This window comes from Xyrauchen texanus, chromosome 43, assembly GCF_025860055.1.
Source record: "Xyrauchen texanus isolate HMW12.3.18 chromosome 43, RBS_HiC_50CHRs, whole genome shotgun sequence".
Lineage (NCBI taxonomy): Eukaryota > Metazoa > Chordata > Actinopteri > Cypriniformes > Catostomidae > Xyrauchen > Xyrauchen texanus.
This window is the reverse complement of record NC_068318.1, coordinates 31,691,115-31,716,599: the sequence shown is the minus strand read 5'-3', so window position 1 is coordinate 31,716,599 and position 25,485 is coordinate 31,691,115. Positions and strand designations below refer to the sequence as shown.

The 25,485-nt window shown below is 43.7% G+C and overlaps 1 protein-coding gene across 2 annotated transcripts; it reads left to right on the top strand.

The window, feature by feature from the left end:
• The first annotated feature begins 728 nt into the window (after nt 1-728).
• On the top strand, nt 729-25,035 carry LOC127635599 (C3a anaphylatoxin chemotactic receptor-like). 2 transcript variants are annotated; one of them, XM_052115740.1, is made up of 3 exons: nt 729-848; nt 17,551-17,611; nt 23,626-25,035. In XM_052115740.1, exon 3 carries the CDS (start codon nt 23,668-23,670, stop codon nt 24,592-24,594), a length of 927 nt encoding a protein of 308 aa, XP_051971700.1. In that variant the 5' UTR covers nt 729-848; nt 17,551-17,611; nt 23,626-23,667; the 3' UTR covers nt 24,595-25,035. The 2 variants fall into 2 exon arrangements, with proteins under 2 accessions (XP_051971700.1, XP_051971699.1); XM_052115739.1 differs by lacking the exon at nt 23,626-25,035 and adding an exon at nt 17,965-19,049.
• Nucleotides 25,036-25,485: the final 450 nt, after the last annotated feature.

Sequence of the window (25,485 nt, the reverse complement as noted above, 5' to 3'; positions counted from 1 at the left end):
TGTAAAAAAAGCACCGTCTTTCGGATGAGACGTTAAACTGAGGTCCTGACTATCTGTGGTCATTAAAAATCCCAGGACACTTCTTGTAAAGAGTAGGGTGTAACACTGGTGTCCTAGCCAAATTCCCCCCATTGGCCCCAACTAATGCCTCCTAATAATCTCCATCCCTGAATTGACTACATCACTCTACCATCTCCTGTCCGCCAATAGCTAGTGTGTGGTGGGTGTTCTGGTGCACTATGGCTGCTGTCGCATCATCCAGGTGGATGCTGCACACTGGTGGTGGTTGAGGAGATTCCCCCTATACTATATAAAGCCCTTTGATTGCCTAGAAAAGCACTATATAAATGTAAGGAATTATTAATGATGATCTTACTATATTTAGGATGAGTTCTATCCTACTTTTGTTATTGTGTCTTGTCAGCTAGTTTGGAAATTGCTGTTTGTTTTGGTACTGCATTTTTGTATATCACATCTCACATCTTGCATTTGCATTAAGCAAAGTTACTAATCTTGTTGTCAAAAATTGCAGCTGCGACATCTTGTTGCAGTTTTGGTCTACAGCCCTTTAAAAGAGACATGAAAAGATATTTTTTCATTTTCTCAGTGTGTGTTTTTTTCAGTGTTGCTGTTTCCTTGTAAAAATAATTATCTAAATATAGATTATTGGATAGAATATTTAAAATTATTGAAATTATTCCTGCAATTCGCACAAGTTGCAGTATTCTTGGGTTTTATTTTTTTTAATCAAACTGGTATTTAGAGAACTGCCCAGTCATTTCCTGTGGTTCTGCCTTAAAGTAGTTAGTGGGACACCCCTTTCCAGCGAGTAACGAGCGGCCAGTGAGGTAAGTACAAGTTTTTGTATGACATTAATATCTGATTTACAAACATCATGTATGCATTAAATAATTAATAATGTAAGATTTAAATATTAGTGGCTACATTCATGATTGTAAGTACTGTGAATGTATGCCTTTAACACCTGTATACCAGTAATTAAGTGAGGCATTACCTACTTGTCCTATGATTTCAGTTATTTTAAAGCACTTTTAAACTGTCCACCAGAAGTAGCATTATTGATAAACTTGCCAATAATAATGCATTGATTTAATTGTATATTCTTTAGGTGTGGTCAGCATTACCTAATAAATATTATATTGATCAGCCACAACATTAAAACCACCTGCTTAATATTGTGTAGGTCTCACTTGTGCCGCCAAAACAGCGCCAACCTGCATCTCAGAACGCTATTCTTCTCAAAAGGATTGTACAGAGTGGTTATCCGAGTTATAGTAGACTTTGTTGGTTTGAAACAGTCTCTCCATTGATCTCTCTCATCAACAAGGTGTTTCTATCCACAGAACTGCTGCTTTTTGGCACCATTCGGAATAAATTCTAGAGACTGTTGTGTAATGGTGGTGGCGTAGTTGGCTAAAGCACATAACGGTTAATCAGAAGGTCACTGGTTCGATGCCCACGGCCACCACCATTGTGTCCTTGAGTAAGGCACTTAACTCCAGGTTGCTCCGGGGGGATTGTCCCTGTAATAAGTGTACTGTAAGTCGCTTTGGATAAAAGCATCTGCCAAATGCATAAATGTAAATACCAGAAATACTCAAACCAGCCCGTCTGGCACCAACAATCATGCCACGGGTCAAATCACTGAGATGACATGTTTTACCCATTATGATGGTTGATGTGAACAAATGCACTCATTGTAGGTTAATATCCAATGTATGCGTTGCATTCACTTTGTACTTTCTCTTTTCAAAGCTGAAACTAAAGGCAACACGGCACTTTTCAATTGGAGGAAGTGTCTCTCTTCCACTCCTCTGCTGTTCTATTTGTGCAGGAAGTTATGAAATTCATATTATATGTTATTCCATTCATTGGTGATGTTCAAAAATGTTGTTGTTTTAATATAATGCAATCAAGCATAGCCGCTACATGAGTGTGCTTTCCTGTGTTCGGCGCAGCTTCACTGTTTTAAAGCAGATTACAAGCTGTAATAATAATAATGATGCTTTGAGGAAGTTTATAATGTGTTTACTGATTGCGTGTGGCAGGGCTGGACTGGGTAGAGAAATTGGCCCGGGATTTGGCCCAAAAGTTGAGAGTTGAAAAGTTCACTGTCCTTTTCTGCATACCGTGGCACCGTTTTGTGGTCCGTTATGCATAACGCGGCGGCTCATTTTATCTTATCTTGCCCCGTTTCGCGTCCGACCCACTCGGTTCTCCCGATGGCCAGTCCGCCCCTCATTGCCCGCAAAGTGCGACGGCCCACTGGGAAAATGGGTGGGTCGGCCCGGAATGCCAGATTACCAGTCCAGCCCTGGCGTGTGGTCTTAAGGATGAAAATAAACTAAATTAAATCAAACGAAAGGTTTCTGGTGTCTTTACATTTGTAGGTTATGTTGTAAAAAGTTCAAACTGATTATACCAAAAGACACAGGTTATTGTGATTCATTTAGCTAAGTTAGCTTATTAGCAATTAGCGTAATAACCGTGCTCTAGAAGTGTTTGTCCCTCATTTTGGGACCCACCACCTTAAAGTTACTAACAATGACTCACGTCTTTGTTCGTTTAGATATTTCTTTGATTTGTCAAGTAATCTTGCCTCACCTCAGAAATTTGCGGCATTCCTGTCAAGAGTCGTTGTGCAGGAGTCAAGCGCACGTGGTGCCCGCACGACCTAGCGACAGCAAAACTCTGACTTTCAACACAGTGTTGATATTGCAACATGGAAATGACCAATTGGGTCAATTAAGTGAAAAACATATTATATCGTAAGTTGATTAATTAACTGACAGGTTAGACCCTCTCTCGCCTGACAAAATTGTGTTGAGTGACGTACATTTGGGCGGGAAGGTCCTTCGTCTCTGGTACACCGGGTTGGGAGGGTTACTTTTGCAATTATTCCACTACAGATTACAGAATAAATGCCGTTTAATGTAACTTCTAAAGTATTTCGTTAGACTACTCAAGGTCAGTAGCATATTGGAAATACTTTGGATTACTTCTTCAGCACTGGTAGACTTTTTCACTTATTTAGAAATAGCATTTTAGCTTAGCGTGAAGCTAACAATTTACACAAGATATATTTCTATTTCTTCAGCTCCAAACGTACTTCAAACGTACTTCTCTGTCTGCTCGTATGAATGTAACACATATAAGAAAGTGTTTCACTGCTGTTCAAATGCACTTTGGATCACAACCTAGTTACTTATATTTAGAATTTTAGATATGTAATCCTGTTACATGTATTCTGTTACTTCCCGTCTAATTTTTGACACATGCTTTCCTGACTTAATTCCTCAGAAATCAAACTACCATTTAAAATGTTCCTCTTTTAATACACAATTTATTTACAGTAAAAATAACATGTCTATCAGCTTTAAAGATTGTGACATCTGATTGTAAGGCTTGTTGAATATGAAAATGCCATCTCATCTGACATTCATAGTCATGATGGTTTAGAGAGACAATAATTCAGTGTATCACACCATCAGGCTTTTGACTGTGGTCACATCAACTACTGCAGTTCAGTCAACTCACCATCAGAGGTCAGCATCTCCTGCTCATAAGAACTTTGATTATGCATCATCTGTGATGTTTTGTCTTAAAGTTATCCAAGTCAGCTGTTGCTCAAGACATTTCAACACTCATCCATGTGGTTTCCTTGGTAATTTAACATTACCCAAAATGACACCACTGTGACTCCCATAACTTGTGGTGAGCTATTTAATTGTGTGTGTGTGTGTGTGTGTGTGTGTGCGCGCGGCGTATTGTCTGTACGTACATGTGTGTGTATTGTGAGCATGCGCGTGTATTGTTTGTACGTACATGTGTATTGTGTGTACGTACATGTATTGTTTGTGTGTACGTGTATGAAATTTAAGATTAGTTTGAAAATAAAAACTTTCTCTTTCATTGTTGGAATGTTCAAGTTCTAACATACAGCAATGACGTCATTGCAATATTTGCACACTGAATTGTGATTGGTCTTTCCTTTGCTACGTTTATTTATTCTAACCATGTACATCTACCCAAATATTATATGGTAGTAAATGTTATTTTAGGTACAGTTATTCTGTTGCAAACTTGTGTGTTTCTCTTTTGCTTAAGATATTGCACCACTCATGCAAACTGTGAAATGTTGATCAAATCTTTAAAGCCACAGATAGACACATCCAGTTCATTAGAATAACTCGAGCATCCTACAGTTACTTGGTTAACAGAGAATATTCACATGCAACAATGAGTAATGATTACTTTTACAGATATCTTAAAGCACTTATCTTTTTTGATACTTTCCACTAAAACGTGCATTTATTTAATTGCACATTTATAATCATTGAGAAAACTTGCCAATAGCAATTAGCAAATTATATGATGTTCTAAAGGTGGTGTCAGCATCTTGTCTGATCAATCGCTTTATGCATGATTCACGATGACATTAAAATATGTGATATTAACAGGATAAACAGAACCCTTTTTAGAGATGTTTACTTCTGTCACAATAAAAGGGATTCTACAATAAGAATTGACACCTTTAATGATTACCCAGAGAATGCTAAAGAAGATGTGTCTCCAGAAGTGAAGAATACCTTCTAAGTGCTTCAACATACTATAGAATTATTGCTATAGACAAATGCTGTTGGAAAGTTAGGCTGCAGTAATTTTCACTCCAGGGAAAGTCCAAAGGTCCTCTGTCTCTGCCTCCTCCACAGAAGTGGAGTTTAGGAGTTGGTCGGTTTAGGAGTTCCTCAGTGTTCCATCCACCATTCGACTATATCGTAGAGTTTCTGTGTCTGTGCGTATATGTTTAAGTTCTGCCAGTTCCCGCCTCCTTGCGCATTCTTGAACCCCGTTACATTGGTGCCCAAACCCGGGAAGGAGGAGGGATGCGCTGTTGTGGAGTCCTTGCCACTGCCGTCCGCCAGGAAGCGGAGCAGCCGTTACCGTCCACCAGGGGTCAGAGGACTCGCTGCCATCTGCCAGGAGAGGAGCGGCTGTCATCCACAGGAGGCAGATGAGTGGCTGAAGACCAGGCGACGGTGAGTCCGGGGATCGGCGAGCGAGTTTTTCTCGCTCTCTCCTCTCTCTCCCCTCGATCTTTCCCTCTCCGTCCACTCGTCTCTCTAAGGGCTCTGGAGAGGTGGGGAAGATCAGCTGGCAGAAGGTCAGCCGGAAGGGAGGGGAGTACATCAAGCTGGTTTCCCCAGCATGTGTCCCCGAGTGTGACGAGGCCGTGAGGAGGCACATCTGGTGATGAATTGTCCTAATCAGCCAGGGGCGGGATAAAGAAGAGCCGGAGGCCCCAGTTAGAGAGCGCAAGAGATGCACGTGGCTGCTGTCTGTGTGCTTATGTTTCTTTAAGCTGATGTATGTCATTAAAGTTAAATGTTCTACCGGTTCCCGCCTCGTCCTTGCCCATCCTTGAACCCCGTTACAACATGAAAGATTATACGTTTTCTTGTGTTAGCTTAAGGACATTGTGTTTGTCTATACTTGTAACTTTGAAGATGAGATCACATTTATGACCAATTAATGCAGAAAACCAACTAAATCCAAAGGGTTCAGATACATTTACGGACAACATCCGTTTGTTATTTTGTCAATATGTTGCTGCATTTACAAGCAAGTGTGTGACATTTTCTACATCATATATTTTTATGTAGGCCTACTTATGTTGTGATATGTAAATGTCAACTGGAACTGATATAGGAATTTACATTGAACTAATAATAAAACCCAAACCCTGAGATGACACACTCTCTCATCATTTCAAGTCCACCATAAGCCACTGCTTCACAGGAAAGAGTTGAAATCATCCTGTGACTGTATATGTTGCATCTTCTTCTAGATAACCAGTAGTTACTCTCAAGGACTTCCTGCCATTTGCAAAATAATCACTTCGGTGGCCATCAAGGAAAGTGAACTGTATGGCTATATTTGATATCCTCTTATTTGATATCTTAGTTTCTGACTCCACATATTTTGGTTTAAAAGTACATACTTAACCATACACCAGGTATATGTAAAAGAGTTATGTATGGTTACTGTTACAGTTAAATTAATAACGATCAAAGCACTTTTTTACAGTAAATGTAGCATTTATTTGGTTGCACATTTGTAATCATAATTAAAACTATATATGCATTAATCTACTAATGTAAAGCAATAAAGTCAGCATTAAGAAACAATTTTTTTAACAATACTTTAAATATGATTCATATTAACTGGATAAATAGAAGGGTTTCAGCTCAAAATTAACCAGACATTTACAGACGATTACTTCTATTACAACGGAAGGAATTCTACAATTAGAGATCATACTTCTATGATTACCCAGACAATGTTTATCTACATGTTTGGCAGTGTCTTCATCTTGAGCTTGATTAATTTGGATTGGTTTACCCTGGCGATCACACCAGTTTGGCCTAAAAATCATTGCTGTGTAGCGGCCAATTACAGGTGATGAGCTCATATATTTAAGCAGTCCTTTGCTAAATTTTGAGTCTTCTCAACTTGTTCTTTAGTTTGGATTCCTCCCTCTTTAATGGATTCATGGTTGTGGATAAATCTTTTTTAAATCCTATTTGTCTAGTCTGTGCTGCCCTTGGCTTTATGATCTGTGTATGCTTTCTCCTAAAGAGGATTTTTACTCTTATTTCTTTGCCTACTAAAAGCTGATACTAAATACAGTGTGGACTTGCACATCCATTCCTTCGCTGAGGATGTTGTCAAAGTAAATTGACACTTGTTTTTCCCAGGAACCTGAATGATGTTGTAACTGTACTTTTTTAATTGCAAGATAATTCTTTGCAGTCTGGGTGGAGCAACAGTTAGTGGCTTTCTGAGGATTGCTTCCAGAGGATTATTATCGGATTCTACTTATATGTGACATCCATAGGCATATTGGTGAAACCTTTCGCAACCCAGAGAATGGTGAAAATCTCTTTCTCGATCTAGGCATAATTTATTACTGTGTGTTAATGACTGCCAACAGCTTACCCAACTGCAGCAACAGACGCACAAACCATATTTAGAGGCATCAACTTGCAACATGATGTCTTTGCTTGTGTCGAAGTATACCAACACAGGTCCTGGTTCCCTTGTAATGATGTCTTTCATCATCCATGATGGCCACAACGCCATCCAGACCTTCAAATATAGTCGATTTTCTCCGAATCAGAAAAAACTTTATTGCCAAGTACGTTTTTTTATGCATACAAGGAATTTGTTTTGGTGTTGTAGGCGCGCGTCACACAATCTCTAAATATAGGAAATGAGTATTAAAAAATATAAGCAATATAAATATGTACACACAGTATATATTAAAAGTCAGAATAAAATAAAAGAGCAGTACAGCAGAGTAAGTACAGTGGCATGTAGAGCCAGAGGTGGAGTGTGGATAGTGTCAGGGTGGGTACCGGGCCTCGTTGATAAGGCAAGTGGCGGATGGGAAGAAACTGTTCTTGTGGCGTGATGTTTTTGTCCTGATGTACCTCAGCCTTCTGCCAGAGGGGAGTGTCTCAAAGAGATTGTGGCCAGGGTGGGAGAGATCAGCCACAATCTTTCCAGCACGCTTCATGGTCCTGGAGGCGTACAGGTCCTGGAGCGGCGGCAGATTGCAGCCAATCACCTTCTCTGCAGACCGGATGACACGCTGCAATCTGCCCTTGTCCTTGGTAGTTGTAGCAGCGTACCAGATAGTGATGGAGGATGTGAGGATGGACTCGATGATGGCTGTGTAGAAGTGCACCATCATTGTCTTTCGCAAGTTGAATTTCTTCAGCTGCCGCAGGAAGTACATTCTCTGTTGTGCTGATTCTGATAATGGGCTCTGGCCTGCTTTGGGGTAATGTCACCCAGTGTGTTTGTTTTGTGTTCTTTCCTGCCGTATCCATATGCATTGAGACATCTGGTATGCACGCTTTTTTTTTTAATGTTTTGCCGCAACTTTGCATGTTTTCCTATTGCATGCACTTATTGCTCATGATCGGTGTTTGTGCTGCCAATGGCCATGCTTTTCATCTGGGTTTGCGCAATCTGGCAATGTCAACTGCTTTCTCTAATGTTAATTTAGCACCCTGAGTGAGTAATTTCTCTCTTACTTGTGAGGAATAAATGCAGAAAACGACACAATCTCTCCTCATCTCCTCTGGATTGGTGTGACCAGAACACACACACACACACACAAGACAAGACAGTCACAGTGTAAGTCAATGAACTGCTTTATTTAAATAAAAAGCAGGCGAAGGTACAATAAGGAAAATCCAGCGGGAGAATGGTCAGGGAAAGCGTAGAGTCGAGAGCCGGGGAATCAGGATATAACAATAGGGCAATAGCAAAAGAGTGGTCACGGAAAGCAAGGGGGTCAAAGCCGGGGTAATCAGAATAAGAATAACAAGAGGGTCGAAGACGGGAAAACAGTTAACAACTAGGGAGCTGGCAAGCTAAGAGGAAACGAATCACAGGGGGGTCAAAACTAGACGAGACTAGCGGGGGCAAAACACGGGAATCTAAATACAATAACCAACCGGATTCAAACGGAAGGATAGTGTATTTATAGGGGCGAGTGCAGGTGTAAACAATGAGTGGGGATTGGGAGCGCGTGAGTGCAGGTGGTGATAATGTTCTGGCTCATGGGAGCAGGCATGTGAGTCAGAAGGGGAGAGAGTTACTGAGCGAGAGCTCGTAATAGCAAAACCAGGCGTGGAAGCCCGAGGGAGGAAAAAGAGCGTACGAGCTCAAGGGGCGGAGCGAGGGAGCGGAAGCGAGCACGCCATGGAGTGCATGTGTGCGTGCTTCATGGACGCGGAGATGGGGCAGAGGAGCGGGGTTCGTGACAGTACTCCCCCCTCTGAATAGGACGGCTCCTGACGGCCACGCTGGGTTGCGTGGAGCGCGAGGGAACAGAACGAGCGTGTGAGCTTGCGGGGGGGGGCAGAACGAGCGTGTGAGCTCGCGGGGGGCAGAACGAGCGTGTGAGCTCGTGGGGGCAGAACGAGCGTGTAAGCTCGCGGGGGCAGAACGAGCGTGTAAGCTCGAAGGAACAGAAACACACCAACAAAAGAAGGGCAGTCCAAGAGGGACAGAAGGCACAAAGGGAAATGAAACAGTCCATGGGGGTCAAATGGGCAGTTCAAGGCAAGGTCAAGGGGAACATAGCGGACAGGCGGGTGGTCGGGAGATCTAGGGGGCAGCCTTAGGGCAGAGACTGGGTCAGGGGGTCTGGAAGGCGACCACCGGACAGGAATAGGGTCCGGAGGCCAGGGAAGAGGCCACAGGACAGGTAGAGGGTCAGGAAGTCCGGGCTGAGCCGTGAAAGGCAGAGCCGTCTGAGGCGGCACCGTAGGTGGCTCTGGAGGTGGGGTTCTGGAAGGCTCCGGAGGTGGAGCCGAAGGAGGCTTTAGGGGCGAAGGCCTGGAAGGCTCTGGAGGTGGAGCCGAAGGAGGCTTTAGGGGTGAAGGCCTGGAAGGCTCTGGAGGTGGAGCCGAAGGAGGCTTTAGGGGCGAAGGCCTGGAAGGCTCCGGAGGTGGAGCCCATGGAGGTGGCGCCGTAGGAGGCTCCAGAGGTGAAGCCCTGGAAGGCTCTGGAGGCAGAGCCGAGGGAGGTGACGCCGTGGGAGGCTCCAGAGGTGAAGCCCTGGAAGGCTCTGGAGGCAGAGCCGAGGGAGGTGACGCCGTGGGAGGTGGCGCCGTAGGAGGCTTGGGAGGCGGAGCCGGGGGAGGTGGTGCCGTAGGAGGCTTGGGACGCGGAGCCGCAGGAGGCTCGGGAGGCGAATCTCTAGAAGGCTCTGGAGTCTTAGGGAGCAGAGCCGTAGGAGGCTCGGGTGGTGGAGCCCTAGGAGGCTCTGGAGGGGGAGCCGTAGGAGGCTCGGGAGGCAGAGCCATAGGAGCCTCTAGTGGCCGAGCCCTGGAAGGCTCGAGAGGCTTGAGGGGGGGAGCCATGAAAGACTCGAGAGACGAAGCCCTGAGATGCTTGAGAGGAGGAGGAGCCCTGAAAGATTCGAGAGGGGAAGCCGTGAGAGGCTTGAGAGGGGGAGGAGCCCTGAGAGACTCGAGAGGGGAAGCCGTGAGAGGCTTGAGGGGTGGAGCCATGAAAGACTCGAGGGGCGGAGCCCTGAGAGGCTCGAGGGGAGGAGGAGCCCTGAGAGACTCGAGAGACAAAGCCGTGAGAGGCTTGAGGGGTGGAGCCATGAAAGACTCTAGGGATGGAGCCCTGAAAGACTCGAGAGGCGAAGCCGTGAGAGGCTTGAGGGGTGGAGCCATGAGAGGCTTGAGGGATGGAGCCCTCAGGGACTTGAGGGGTAGAGCTCTGGGAGGCTCGTGAGGAGGAGCCCTAGGAGGCTCGAGAGGAGGAGCCCTGGGAGGCTCGAGAGGAGGAGCCCTGGGAGGCTCGTGAGGCGGAGCCCGGGAGGGCTCTGAGGGGCGAGCAGAGGCTGACAGAGCCGTGAAAGACTCTGAGGGCGGAGCAGAGGTCTGCAGAGCCGTGGAAGACTCTGAGGGCGGAGCAGAGGTCGGCAGAGCCGTGGAAGACTCTGGGGGCGGAGCAGAACCCGGCAGAGCCGTGGAAGACTCTGGGGCGGAGCAGAACCCGGCAGAGCCGTGGAAGACTCTGGGGCGGAGCAGAACCCGGCAGAGCCGTGGAAGACTCTGGGGGAACCTCTGCGGTCTTGAGCACAAGATCGAGACTGGGGAGAAGGGGCCCTCTTCCTTCTCTGACGTCTTCGGCCAACAGGGGATGTGGCCATGGGGACGGTCGAGACTACAGGCGCTGGCTCGCTGACCGTGGCAGACATGGGCGCTGGCTCGTTGGCCGTGGCGGGCATGGGCGCTGGCTCGTTGGCCATGGCGGGCATGGGCGCTGGCTCTCTGGCCGTGGCAGGCATGGGCGTTGACTCGCTGGCCGTGCCAGGCTTCGAGACTGGGGCCGTTACAGGCTTCGGGACTGGGGCCGTTACAGGCTTCGGGGCTAGGGCCGTTACAGGCTTCGGGACTAGGGCCGTGACAGGCTTCAAGACGGGGGCCGTGGTTTGGAACGCTGGTTCAGTTTCTGCCTCCCCCACGGTAAACGAGGAACCAGCGTACAGTAGGGCGAGGTCAATAAACTGAGCCAGGTTAAGGGAGCAGCGACCACCAGGCATTAATGATGAGGTTGGCTCATTCAGTCCACATTGAAAAATGTCTTTCAGAGCCACCTCATCAAAATTCACCTGGTACGCCAGGGCACAAAAATCCATAACAAAAACCTCCAAGGGTTGACTCCCCTGACGCAACCCCAAGAGTCGGGCCGCTGGCTCCTTAATGTCGAGGGCGGGGTTATGGGTTACACAACCGCTGCCTCGCATAAAAACCCCTAGGTCAGCGTCCGAAGAGCCGAAAAACCTCTCCGGGGGTGGAGAGCTCACGGCGCTCGGACATGCGTAGGACGCATAAACGGGCCCAGGGGCAGACACAGGCGAAACCGGGCGAAACAAATCAGAAACAGCGCATACCTGCCGCCCCTGGGCCGCGAGCACGTGGTCATCACTCCCAGCTGCAAATCCGCGCACAGAACGTGCCGTGACAATCCGCTCTATTGAGCTGCGCGAATCCTCCGCGTGAAACATTGTGACTGTCTGCGGTGAGGTTGGTTATTCTGTGACCAGAACACACACACACACACAAGACAAGACAGTCACAGTGTAAGTCAATGAACTGCTTTATTTAAATAAAAAGCAGGCGAAGGTACAATAAGGAAAATCCAGCAGGAGAATGGTCAGGGAAAGCGTAGAGTCGAGAGCCGGGGAATCAGGATATAACAATAGGGCAATAGCAAAAGAGTGGTCACGGAAAGCAAGGGGGTCAAAGCCGGGGTAATCAGAATAAGAATAACAAGAGGGTCGAAGACGGGAAAACAGTTAACAACTAGGGAGCTGGCAAGCTAAGAGGAAACGAATCACAGGGGGTTCAAAACTAGACGAGACTAGCGGGGGCAAAACACGGGAATCTAAATACAATAACCAACCGGATTCAAACGGAAGGATAGTGTATTTATAGGGGCGAGTGCAGGTGTAAACAATGAGTGGGGATTGGGAGCACGTGAGTGCAGGTGGTGATAATGTTCTGGCTCATGGGAGCAGGCATGTAAGTCAGAAGGGGGAGAGAGTTTACGAGCGAGAGCTCGTAATAGCAAAACCAGGCGTGGAAGCCTGAGGGAGGAAAAAGAGCGTACGAGCTCAAGGGGGCGGAGCGAGGGAGCGGGAAGCGAGCACGCTCGCGGAGTGCATGTGTGCGTGCTCGCGGACGCGGAGATGGGGCAGAGGAGCGGGGTTCATGACAATTGGCATAACTTCAGTCTTTAACAAGCAGTCTCAGCTCATTGACAAAATAATCATATGTACGCAGAAATTGGGTTGGCCTTAGGAACTACGTAAGCTTCCCAAGTTATCATAGTACGTTTTGAGAAATGTAGCTTCAGCCGTGGTTAGAGTCCAGGTATTGTTGGTATTCTGTCCTTTCTCTCCGACCCACAATATCAATGTCTTCCTTTCGTCAAAACTGTCCTGATAACATCAGTTCAACATGCTACTTAAACTTTCTCCATGCGTTGAGAAGATTCCGTGATTCCCAATCCATCTGCGGTGTAGACGCTCCAGCAGCATCCATCTTCACAATTCACTCTGACACCGTGTATTATTCTGAAAGAATGACAGAGACTTGCTTCAGGATTAACTCCAAGCTTTTTATGACTCCTTTTACCACTCCAGAACTCACGTAGGTGCCCGGAGGGGATGGAGCTCTACGGAGCCCATACCGCAGAAGATACATCACACAGGGTTACTCACCGGAAACCAGCACATGTGTAGCACCTACCCCAGCACAGGGCCTACTAGCACACGTATGCATCTACCACCACCGGTGGTAAGCCACTTAGGTCTTCCGCGTCCCATCCAAGGGCCTGACATGCTGATTTCAGAGGTCTGGTCGTGGGTGCCAAATGGTGCCCAGTCCCTGAGAGAGGAGGTCCTCCCTCAGGGGAACTCACCAGGGAGGGGCTGTCGTGAGGAGTGTGAGCTCCGAGAACAAAGTCTGGGTGGGCCAGTAGGCCGCAGGAAAAGGTGTACCTGCGCTTGGTCTAATCGACTCCAAATCAGCTGGACCACCTGGGGATGGATTCTACACTCTTCCCTGAGCATGACCTGCCACAACATCACGTCCGCTGCACCATTGAGGTCTCCCGGGTTGTGAGTAGCTCGCAACGACTTGAGTCCCTACTAACTTCTGCCGTAAGCTGCCTTGGCGGTTTCTATACACTTCCATGGCTGTGTTGTTCCTCCAGATCAACGGGTGAAGCCTCCACAGGGTCAGCAATACTGCCAGCAACTCGAGGCAGTTGATATGCCAACGCAGTCGCTGCCCTGTCCAGGAGCCCGCAGCTGCATGCCCGTTGCACACAGTGCCCCAGCTTCGCTTGGAGGCATCTGTTGTAACAACGTCGCGCCTGGACACTTGCACTAATGGGACCCCTGCCTGCAGAAATGCAAGGTTCATCTAAGGGCTGAACAAGCTGCGGCAGATCGGCTTGATGGCCATGCGATGTGTGCTGTGGTGCCATGCCCATCTCTGGACTCGAGTCTGAAGCCAGTTCTGGAGCAGTCTCGTATGCATCAACCTGAGCGGGCCGAGGGTGCCATATGCCCCAGGAGCCTCTGAAATTTCGGCAGTTTAAGTGGGACTGCCGTTCTCCTCCGGAATGTCTTCAGGCAGTTCAGCACTGTGAAGGCACCCGAGGACCAGGTCCATGTGCACACACAACAATACTCGAGAGTGAGCTAGAATCAGCCAGTCATCGAGATAATTGAGGATGTCTGTGAGAGGAGATGAGGAGATTTTAATTTAAGATTAAGAGAAATGTGGTTATGGTCGCAGTCTGTCTCCCTCATGTTTTCCAAGGACTCTTATTTTGAAGTTTTCCCCTGGACTACATATCCCATGGTACACTGCCCACATCAGCCATCTGTTCCCCATCATCCTCACCTGTCTTCCATTCCATAATTAGTCTTGTTTGTGTTTCAATACCCTCCATTTTTTTAATTGATCGTCAGTTCTTGTCTGTGTAACACTCTTGTCAGCAAGAACGACGAGTCAGCATACAGAGAGGAGGTGCAGCGGCTGACGAACTGGTGTAGAGCCAACAACCTGTCCCTGAATGTTGACAAAACAAAAGAGATGGTTGTTGACTTTAGGAGAGCACAAGGTGAACACACTCCGCTGAACATCGACGGCTCCTCTGTGGAGATCGTCAAGAGCACCAAATTCCTTGGTGTTCACCTGGCGGAGAACCTCACCTGGTCCCTCAACACCAGCGCTATCACCAAGAAAGCCCAGCAGCGTCTCTACTTTCTTCGAAGGCTGAGGAAAGCACATCTCCCAACCCCCATCCTCACTACATTCTATAGAGGGACTATTGAGAGCATCCTGAGCAGCTGCATCACTGCCTGGTTTGGGACTTGCACCGTTTTGGACCGCAAAGCCCTGCAGAGGATAGTGAGGACAGCTGAGAAGATCATTGGGGTCTCTCTTCCCTCCATCAAAGACATTTACAAAAAACACTGTATCTGCAAAGCAACCAGCATTGTGGACGACCCCACACACCCCTCGCACAAACTCTTTACCCTCCTGCCGTCTGGCAAGAGGTACCGAAGCATTTGGGCCCTCACGGCCAGACTGTGTAACAGCTTCTTCCCCCAAGCCATCAGACTCCTCAATACTCAGAGACTGGTTTGACACACACACGTGTCCTGAGTTGCACTTTAATTACTGTCACTTTATAACTGTCTGCTACCCCAATAACGGCTATGTGCATAGAACACTATCTCATAGTATGTTATCTTTACATTTTTAGAAACTGTCATCTTTTTGCACTACTGAGTACTGGTCGGCGCTGCACTCTGTCTATTGTCCTGTTCATTGTCAGAAATTTGTTGTACTGTCCCGTACTTTTTGCACATGTTTGCAAGTGCACTTTATATAGGTATATATAGGTAGTTTATATAGGTATTTTATTTCGTTGTGTAGTCTCATGTGGTCCTGTGTTGGTCCTTTGTTGTTTTTATGTAGCATCATGGTCCTGGAGGAATGTTGTCTCGTTTTTCTGTGTACTGTACTAACTGTATATGGTTGAAACGACAATAAAAACCACTTGACTTGACTTGACTTGACTTATATGTTAGTGTGTAGTTCTTTTGGTTCTTTGTTGATATGGTTTATGGTTATCCACGTTGTTTTATATCTTCTTCATTAAAGCCTGCAAATTGATCCATCGCCTCTTCATCTCTACTACACACAATACGTGACAGAAGAATTGACCTAACAAGATGGATCTGCCAGCTGTAAGAATCCTCCTCCTCGAGCAAGGGGAATGTCCAGTTGAGTCTCTTCTGTTTTCTTCAGGGCTGGTCTCAGCAGTACACTAAAGGAGCTAATGCCTCCGGGGGATCCTCACTGGACGCTTCTCGAGTTCATGGAGGTGGCTCAGCAAATTAGCAGCTCTCCTTTCACTGTTGGTGTGGACAATGTACCCCCAAGCCTCCACGGCTCCTCCCTCGAAGCCTGGCACGGTCAACGAGTCAGCGCCCACGCCTGCCATGGTCAACGAGCCAGCACACACGCTTGCCACAATCAACGAGCCAGTGCCAACGCCTGCCACGGTCAACAAGCTAGAGCCTATGTCTGTAGCCTCGATCGTCCCAGAGCCTGTAGCCTCGACCGTCCCAGAGCCAGCTCTCGCGGAGTTCCATCCAGCACAATAGCCCTTTCTACTCTGCTGACTCTGCCCCTGACATCAGCTCGCCTTCCCTCTGATCAGCAAGTTCCCCTCACGTCACCAGCTCTACCTTCGCCCCCTATGAAACAACGGTATAGAGGAATTTCATCCCTCTGACTCCGCTTTGACCCTCTGAGCCCTGGACTCTGACTTGGCCCTCCATTCCCTCATTTCCACCATGGTCCGTTAGCCTATCGGCATCACAGTGTGTCCCTCATCCCTCCAGTTCCACCTTGGTCATCAATCTCAACGGTTCCGCCTTAGTCCTCTGATCCACCAGCTCCGCCTCGGTCCTCCGATCTTTCGGTTCCACCCTGGCCCTTTGAGCTGTCAACTACTCTCCAGGCACCAACTTCCCTGGGCCTGCCCCTCAAGTAGCTCATGGCTCCGCCTTCCATATCCCCGCCCCTCGAGCCTCTCACGGCTCTGTCTTCCACAGCTCTGCCTCCCAGGCCTCCTGTCCCTGCTCTGTGACAGCCTCCCAACCGTTTCCATTACAACATTAGTTACATTTATTCATTTGGCAGATGCTATTATCCAACACGACACACAAAAGAGGTTCCGTTTGTGTATAAATACCCTTCTGTTTTGTTCATTGATTGTCAGTTCTCATCCGTATAACACTTATATGTTAGTGTGTAGTTTATTTGGTTCTTTGTTGATGTTTTATATCTTCATCTTCATTAAAGCCTCTTCTCTACAGATATACATACATAAATATATCTAACTATATATCTATATCCTGTGACAAGTTTCTGACAGGAAACCAGTATTTATAGTTCTTCCTGTCATTTGTTGCATTATACTCACTTGCAGCCTACAAGGTAAGTAATCGCAAAGTAAATGGTTAAAATATCTGATAACTTACAACTTATTTCAGACTAGGTCAAGAAAACTTCTATGAGTTTGAATAGAAAATGCATGATTTACATGTAAATATAGAATTATATTGTTTTAGAAGGTGATAACCACCTATATGTATCTGGTCTGACCCAGTGATGATTCTCGATATAACATTGACTATATGTGATATTAACAGGATAAACGGGACACTTCAGATAGCATAAGCTCAATCAAATCGATGGGGAAGGAATATGAAAATATTGTGCCTATTAAAGTTATTTCTCTGTTCTTCTTCTGCATGACGTTTCTCGTCGGAGGCACATGACTATTAACTCATCATTCAGTAATAATTGTAATTAACACATGAATTTCTAGTAATAATGCAGTAATTAATCATGTATTAATGCATATTAGTGCACCCGTATTGGGCGGAAGTTAAAATACACTGCTTCGACTCATTGTGGTAACTAACACATTAATTAAGACTATTAGTTCATATAATAAGTTGTTAGGGACTTAATCCATAGCAATTAATATATGACTTAATATATTAATCAGACAGACTCTTTATTAATTGCTGATTTGGCAATCATTACTGAATGGCTTAGTTAATCATACATTAGCTCAAGATTATCTGTGCATTAGTTAAGCATTAATTAATGCTTAATTAATGCACCCGTATTGTAAAGTGTTACCATCATTTCTTGCAATTTTCTCACACAGAAATTGTCTGTTCAACATAATACTGTTAAACTGAAATGACTCCCACGATGGCTGTGATAGTATAAACTTTCCCATTCTGATTATACAGACTGCAATTGACATTTACTTTTCAGGAAAGAGTTGATGTCATCCTGTGACCGCAACTGTTGTTTCTTTTTAAAGGGATCCAGAATTTATGGTCGAGGATATTTAGAAGATCAGTATCACTTGAGCGGCCAACGAGGTAAGTAAACACAGTAAATGACTATATTTGATATCCTCTTATTTTAAAAATAAATGAAGGTATGGTGCATGGAAAATACAAGATGTAAATGACTACAGGTTGTGTTTAAAAGTTCATACTTCATAAGTAAAAGATATATATAGATAGATAAATATAATTTTGTGATTTTAAAGCACTTTTTTTACTTGAAATGAACATTTATTTGGTTGCACATGTGTAATAAATTAAAACATCTACAAATGCATTGATCAGGTATTTTAAAGGTGGTGTCAGCTATAAAAAAAAAATCTTGTCTCACCCATGACTTTAAATATGATTCATGATATAACATTGACTATATGTGATGTTAACAGGATAAACGGGACACTTCAGACAGCATCAGCTCAATCACAGCGATGGGGAAGGAATATGAATATTTGGAAAATCCTATTAAAGTGATTTCTCTGTTCTTCTTCTGCATGACGTTTCTCCTCGGAGTTCCAGGGAATGTCTTTGTTGTGCACATTGCTGGAATGAAGATGAAGAGGACCGTTAATACGATTTGGTTTCTCAATCTGGCGATTGCAGATCTCCTGTGCTGCTTTTCCATACCGTTCAGGGCGGCAGACGTTCTTCTAGACAATCGCTGGCCATTTGGATCTGCCATGTGCAAGATTCTCCCCCTTTTAATGTTTGTCAACATGTTTGCCAGTGTCTTCATCTTGTGCTTGATTAGTCTGGATCGGTTTACCCAGGTGATCACACCAGTTTGGGCTAAAAATCATCGCAGTCTGTTGTTTGCACGACTGTCCTGTGTAGCGGCCTGGATCCTGGCTATAGTTCTCAGTGTGCCCTTTATTATATTTAGAGAAACTCAAACAGTAAATGAAACAATGTACTGCCTACTTTTTAATGATAATAACTCTGAAACATTTGGCATGTTACGTATCATCAGGTTTGTGTTTGTTTTTTTGATACCTCTCATTTGCATCACAACATGTTATGGAATCATTGCCCGAAAGTTAGGCCGGAGTCATTTTCACACTGGACGAGCGTTTCGCATCATGACGGCTGTTATTGTGGCATTTTTTCTGTGCTGGCTGCCGTACCACATTGTCATTTTGACTCGAACAAATGGTGTTAAAGGAAGTGGCAGTGTGGCTGAGAGACTTGTTCCATTGGTCATCTCTTTGGCGTATTTCAACAGCTGTCTGAACCCGGTTCTGTATGTTTTCATGGGGCAGGATTTTAAGGAGAAGTTTAAGCTTTCTCTAAGACGTGCTTTTGAAAGAGCTTTCTCTGAGGACGGGACACAAACACCACAATCCACCGAAGCACAATAAATGCACTCATTGTTGTTTGAAAATAACACATTTATTCTTCTTTTCTGATTAATCCATTTTAAATAAGAATATTTTTTTATTATTTTACTATTTTAAACAATTTACACAAACTCTTTTACCATATAATTTCTGTTCAAAAGTGAAACATGATGAAACTTGGCTTAGTCTAGGCTTTTCAATGTCTGGTCCACTCCTCTGCTTTTCATTTTGGTGGATTTTGGAATTTGGTCATTAATGTGAAAAATCATTTTCATATAATGTTTATTAGTAGTGTTTTCACTGATGATGTTACATGGTCTCTATGGTGACGTTTTAAAAATATATCATTAAAAATGGAGATTCTGCCCAAAATTCTTTCATATAATGCAGATGTTTGCATATATTCATTTTTTACTGTATTATCATGTGAAAACGTGAATGCACACAGGGTGAATGATGTATAGAAGAATAAAGTATCAATTAGAATCCTGATTGTTTTATGATCATTCAACATTCAAAATGACTAATTAATAAAGAGTGTTTTCAGTCAATAGAATGTTTCATTGTGCTAATCGAGTCTCTCTAGAATCAGGCTGTTTAAAGAGACCGAAGGGTTCAGCTACTAAACAAAAGTATTGAAAACTTAGTTGTCATGGAATTGTGTTTGTATGTGAGACTAGAACCATTTTTGAGACTTTGCTGACTTTTTATGAAGGAAAAATGGACGTGTAAGGGGGTTAAGATGGGCAAGGAGGAGGCGAGAACCGGCTTGTCAATATAAATAATATTATAATTAAGCACAAACATAAACACACACATGACGGACATGCCCGTAATTCTCTCTCTCTCGAACCATCGTCACCTTTATCCCTCGCGCGCCCGATTGGGGACCGGGCGTGCGACATTCTATCATGGCCCTGCCCCCCTCCACTCCACACTCCTCCCACAGTTACCTCAGGCTGTGGTGCCACCGGCATGACCTACACCCACCCCCCTCTTTCCCTGGGGAGGGGCGTGCTTTGCGCCCCGTCGGGTCATCCCCGACTTCCGCGACCTGGGAGGAGACAGGACGGAAAAAAAATAAAAATAGGCGAGGGAAAAGGCCAACACGAAAGAGAGAGAGAGAGGAGAGAGAGAAAAAGCTCACTCACCGGTTCTCTGATGTGCCGTCGCGTGGTCCTCGAGCACTCCTCCACACTCTTCGCCGGACGACAGCCGCTCCTCCCCGGGCGAACCGGAGTCAAACCTCCGACCACCAGCGGACAGAACGCCCCTCCGCTTTTCTTGAGGCACATGGGGACATTCCTCTGCCCCTGGCAGTGGCCCTACCGCTCCAGGCGATCGGGGTGTTACTTCCCTCCTCCCCTCACGGACGGCGGTCTTCCCTCGACCCCTCCGCGTTTCTGGGAGGACGGCAGGGCACTCCTCCGCCCCTGGCAGCGGCTCCATCGCTCCATGCGGTCGGGGAATCCAGTCCCGCGGACGACGGCCATTCCCCACGTCCAGGCGGTCGGGCTACTCTGTCACCCGGCAGATGGTAGCGGTGCTCCACGGGTGGACGGCAGTGTCGAGGGCTCTACGACGGGCATCCCTCCTCCTTCCTGGGTTTTGGCACCAATGTAAAGTAGTTCAAGGGAAAGGAGGAGGCGAGAACCGGCTTTTCAACATAAATAATGGTTTAATAAAAAACTTAAAAGACAAACACACACATATGACGGACATGTCCGTAAACTATCTCTCTCCTCCGCACGATCCTCTGCAGTCGACCTTTATCCCTCTTGAAGGCTTTATTAGTCTAATATGGGACCGGGTGTGAAGGATCACGACCCGGCCCCGCCCTCCGCCCTGCAGCAGAACGGCTGCAATCTTAGAGGTAAGACATGTTACTCGTTTTCATCACATCAAAATAATCAGTTCTCATCATGGGAACATTTTTGTGGTTTCACTGCATTCTGGATTATTTACAGAGGTTGTACATGCAGGAAAGCCGACTAAAAGACCCAAGATCCTAGCTGACCAGAATGCCAAATTCTCAGTCACTCCCATAGCAAGTGATATCGCATCCCATTCTGCACATTTGTCATCATATCGCAGTAATTGTATAAACAAATAAATCTCCATTTTGATTGGATCACTCGAGCCCACTCTGAAAATGATTCATAACAAATCTATTTGCCACTTTAGCCCTGTTGTACCGCTAACTACTTATGAAATTTAAGATTACATTTACCAAAACTTCCCTTTGTCTTTCATTGTTAGAATGTTAAGATATAACAGGGATGCTGTCATTGTAATATTTGCATAGTCTCTTATCGGCATGCTCTAAATACTCATGTAAAACAGGTGCCGTTTGTGTAAACAATGTTTGTGTAAACAACGCCAAAAATGTTTTTCCTTTACAGCTAGAAAGAGAATAATACAGAGTACTATTTTACCTATTTTAGACTATGGTGATGTTGTTTACATGCATGCTTCTACATATCTTTTGAAAAGGCTGGATGGCGTTTATCATGCTGCACTGCGTTTTATAACAAATTCTTGTTCACGTACGCATCATTGTTTGTTGTACAACTATTTGGGTTGGTCCTCTTTATATCAAAGAAGGAAATCCCATATGTTAGTATTTATTGTAAAGACATTGATGGGTATGTTTCCAAATTACATTACTAGTCTTCTATGTTTATGTAGAAAGAACTATAGCACTAGATCATCTAATGGGATTAAATTAGTAGTACCTAGGGTACATTCAGAGCATGGAAAATCATCTTTCTCCTACTATGCCCCATGGCTGTGGAATGAATTTCAAGCTACTGTCCCTCTAGAAACAATTCCTCCTTTGAATGTATTTAAAAATTTACTACAGTATACAATGATTGAATCATGTTGTTGTTTTACTTGATTTATGATGAATGTTGTGCTCTGACTTTCTGGAATGTTTTATATATGTTGTGTGTTTGTGTGTAATTTTGTAGTGTGGCCATCTTGGCCAGGACTCCCTGGAGGAAGAGATTTCTTTTAATCTCAATGGGACCTTCCTGGAAAAATAAAGGAAATTAAATTAATTAAACAATGATGACAATGTTTATTGTGCCTATATAGTTAATATTTTTCTAAACATCTCAACAAAAACCACAATAACTTCTGTTCTGATCATTGTGTTCAATATCTCTATGCTGTATTAGCAAATAGGCACATTTACATAAAAACAAAATGTATCAAAATAAAGGCTAGCATTTAATTTTTTATTTTACAATACGGGTGCATTAATAAGCATTAATTAATGCTTAACTAATGAAAGATAATATTGAGTTAATGTATGACTCATGATTAACTAAGCCATTCATTAATGATTGCCAAATCAGCAATTAATAAAGAGTCTGATTAATATATTAAGTCATATATGAATTGCTATTAATTAAATGTGTCATCGTGGATTAATTCCCTAACAATTTATTATATTAACTAATAGTGTTAATGTGTTTATTACCACAATGAGCCGAAGCCATGTATTTGAACTACCGCCCAATACGGGTGCACTCATATGCATTAATACAATAAGTCCAATGATGGTCATTAATGATAAATCAGTTCTCAAGTCATGACTTTTTAGGCAGAACTTTGGGTGTATCAGCATTTGTGTTAATGAATCATTAACTAATGATTTGTAAAGACATTGTTATGTTATGACTTTATTTGTTGAGGCACATGTCTATTAACTCATCATTCAGTAATTGTTGTAATTAACACATGAATTTGCAGTAATAATGCAGTAATTAATCATGTATTAATGCATATTAGTGCACCCGTATTAGTGGAAGTTCAAACACACTGGTTCGACTCATTGTGGTAATTAACACATTAATAAAGACTATTAGTTCATATAATAAGTTGTTAGGAATTAATCCATGATGACACATTTAATTAATAGCAAATCATATATGACTTAATATATTAATCAGACAGACTCTTTATTAATTGCTGATTTGGCAATCATTAATGAATGGCTTAGTTAATCATGAGTCATACATTAACTCAATATTATCTTTCATTAGTTAAGCATTAATTAATGCTTAATTAACGCACCCGTATTGTAAAGTGTTACCATCATTTCATGTAATTTTCTCACACAGAAATTGTCTGTTCAACATAATACTGTTAAACTGAAATGACTCCCACTATTGCTGTGATAGTATAAACTTCCCCATTCTGGTTATACAGACTGCAATTGACATTTACTTTTCAGGAAAGGGTTGATGTCATCCTGTGACCGCAACTGTTGTTTCTTTTTAAAGGGATCCAGAATTTATGGTCGAGGATATTTAGAAGATCAGTATCACTTGAGCGGCCAACGAGGTAAGTAAACACAGTAAATGACTATATTTAAAATCCTCTTATTTTAAAAATAAATGAAGGTATGGTGCATGGAAAATACAAGATGTAAATGACTACAGGTTGTGTTTAAAAGTTCATACTTCATAAGATATATATATATATATAGATATAGATAAATAAATATAATTTTGTGATTTTAAAGCACTTTTTTACTTGAAATGAACATTTATTTGGTTGCACATGTGTAATCAATTAAAACATTTACAAATGCTTTGATCAGGTATTTTAAAGGTGGTGTCAGCTATAAAAAAAAAATCTTGTCTCACCCATGACTTTAAATATGATTCATGATATAACATTGACTATATGTGATGTTAACAGGATAAACGGGACACTTCAGACAGCATCAGCTCAATCACAGCGATGGGGAAGGAATATGAAAATATGGAAAATCCTATTAAAGTGATTTCTCTGTTCTTCTTCTGCATGACGTTTCTCCTCGGAGTTCCAGGGAATGTCTTTGTTGTGCACATTGCTGGAATGAAGATGAAGAGGACCGTTAATACGATTTGGTTTCTCAATCTGGCGATTGCAGATCTCCTGTGCTGCTTTTCCATACCGTTCAGGGCGGCAGACGTTCTTCTAGACAATCGCTGGCCATTTGGATCTGCCATGTGCAAGATTCTCCCCCTTTTAATGTTTGTCAACATGTTTGCCAGTGTCTTCATCTTGTGCTTGATTAGTCTGGATCGGTTTACCCAGGTGATCACACCAGTTTGGGCTAAAAATCATCGCAGTCTGTTGTTTGCACGACTGTCCTGTGTAGCGGCCTGGATCCTGGCTATAGTTCTCAGTGTGCCCTTTATTATATTTAGAGAAACTCAAACAGTAAATGAAACAATGTACTGCCTACTTTTTAATGATAATAACTCTGAAACATTTGGCATGTTATGTATCATCAGGTTTGTGTTTGTTTTTTTGATACCTCTCATTTGCATCACAACATGTTATGGAATCATTGTCCGAAAGTTAGGCAGGAGTCATTTTCACACTGGACGAGCGTTTCGCATCATGACGGCTGTTATTGTGGCATTTTTTCTGTGCTGGCTGCCGTACCACATTGTCATTTTGACTCGAACAAATGGTGTTAAAGGAAGTGGCAGTGTGGCTGAGAGACTTGTTCCATTGGTCATCTCTTTGGCGTATTTCAACAGCTGTCTGAACCCGGTTCTGTATGTTTTCATGGGGCAGGATTTTAAGGAGAAGTTTAAGCTTTCTCTAAGACGTGCTTTTGAAAGAGCTTTCTCTGAGGATGGGACACAAATACCACAATCCACCGAAGCACAATAAATGCACTCATTGTTGTTTGAAAATAACACATTTATTCTTCTTTTCTGATTAATCCATTTTAAATAAGAATATTTTTTTATTATTTTACTATTTTAAACAATTTACACAAACTCTTTTACCATATAATTTCTGTTCAAAAGTGAAACATGATGAAACTTGGCTTAGTCTAGCGCTTTTCAATGTCTGGTCCACTCCTCTGCTTTTCATTTTGGTGGATTTTGGAATTTGGTCATTAATGTGAAAAATCATTTTCATATAATGTTTATTAGTAGTGTTTTCACTGATGATGTTACATGGTCTCTATGGTGACGTTTTAAAAATATATCATTAAAAATGGAGATTCTGCCCAAAATTCTTTCATATAATGCAGATGTTTGCATATATTCAGTTTTTACTGTATTATCATGTGAAAACGTGAATGCACACAGGGTGAATGATGTATAGAAGAATAAAGTATCAATTAGAATCCTGATTGTTTTATGATCATTCAACATTCAAAATGACTAATTAATAAAGAGTGTTTTCAGTCAATAGAATGTTTCATTGTGCTAATCGAGTCTCTCTAGAATCAGGCTGTTTAAAGAGACCGAAGGGTTCAGCTACTAAACAAAAGTATTGAAAACTTAGTTGTCATGGAATTGTGTTTGTATGTGAGACTAGAACCATTTTTGAGACTTTGCTGACTTTTATGAAGGAAAAATGGACGTGTAAGGGGGTTAAGATGGGCAAGGAGGAGGCGAGAACCGGCTTGTCAATATAAATAATATTATAATTAAGCACAAACATAAACACACACATGACGGACATGCCCGTAATTCTCTCTCTCTCGAACCATCGTCACCTTTATCCCTCGCGCGCCCGATTGGGGACCGGGCGTGCGACATTCTATCA

Excerpts from the sequence above, each read along its gene's own strand:
- LOC127635599 (XM_052115740.1), top strand. The coding sequence starts at position 23,668 with ATGGGGAAGGAATATGAAAATATGGAAAATCCTATTAAAGTGATTTCT.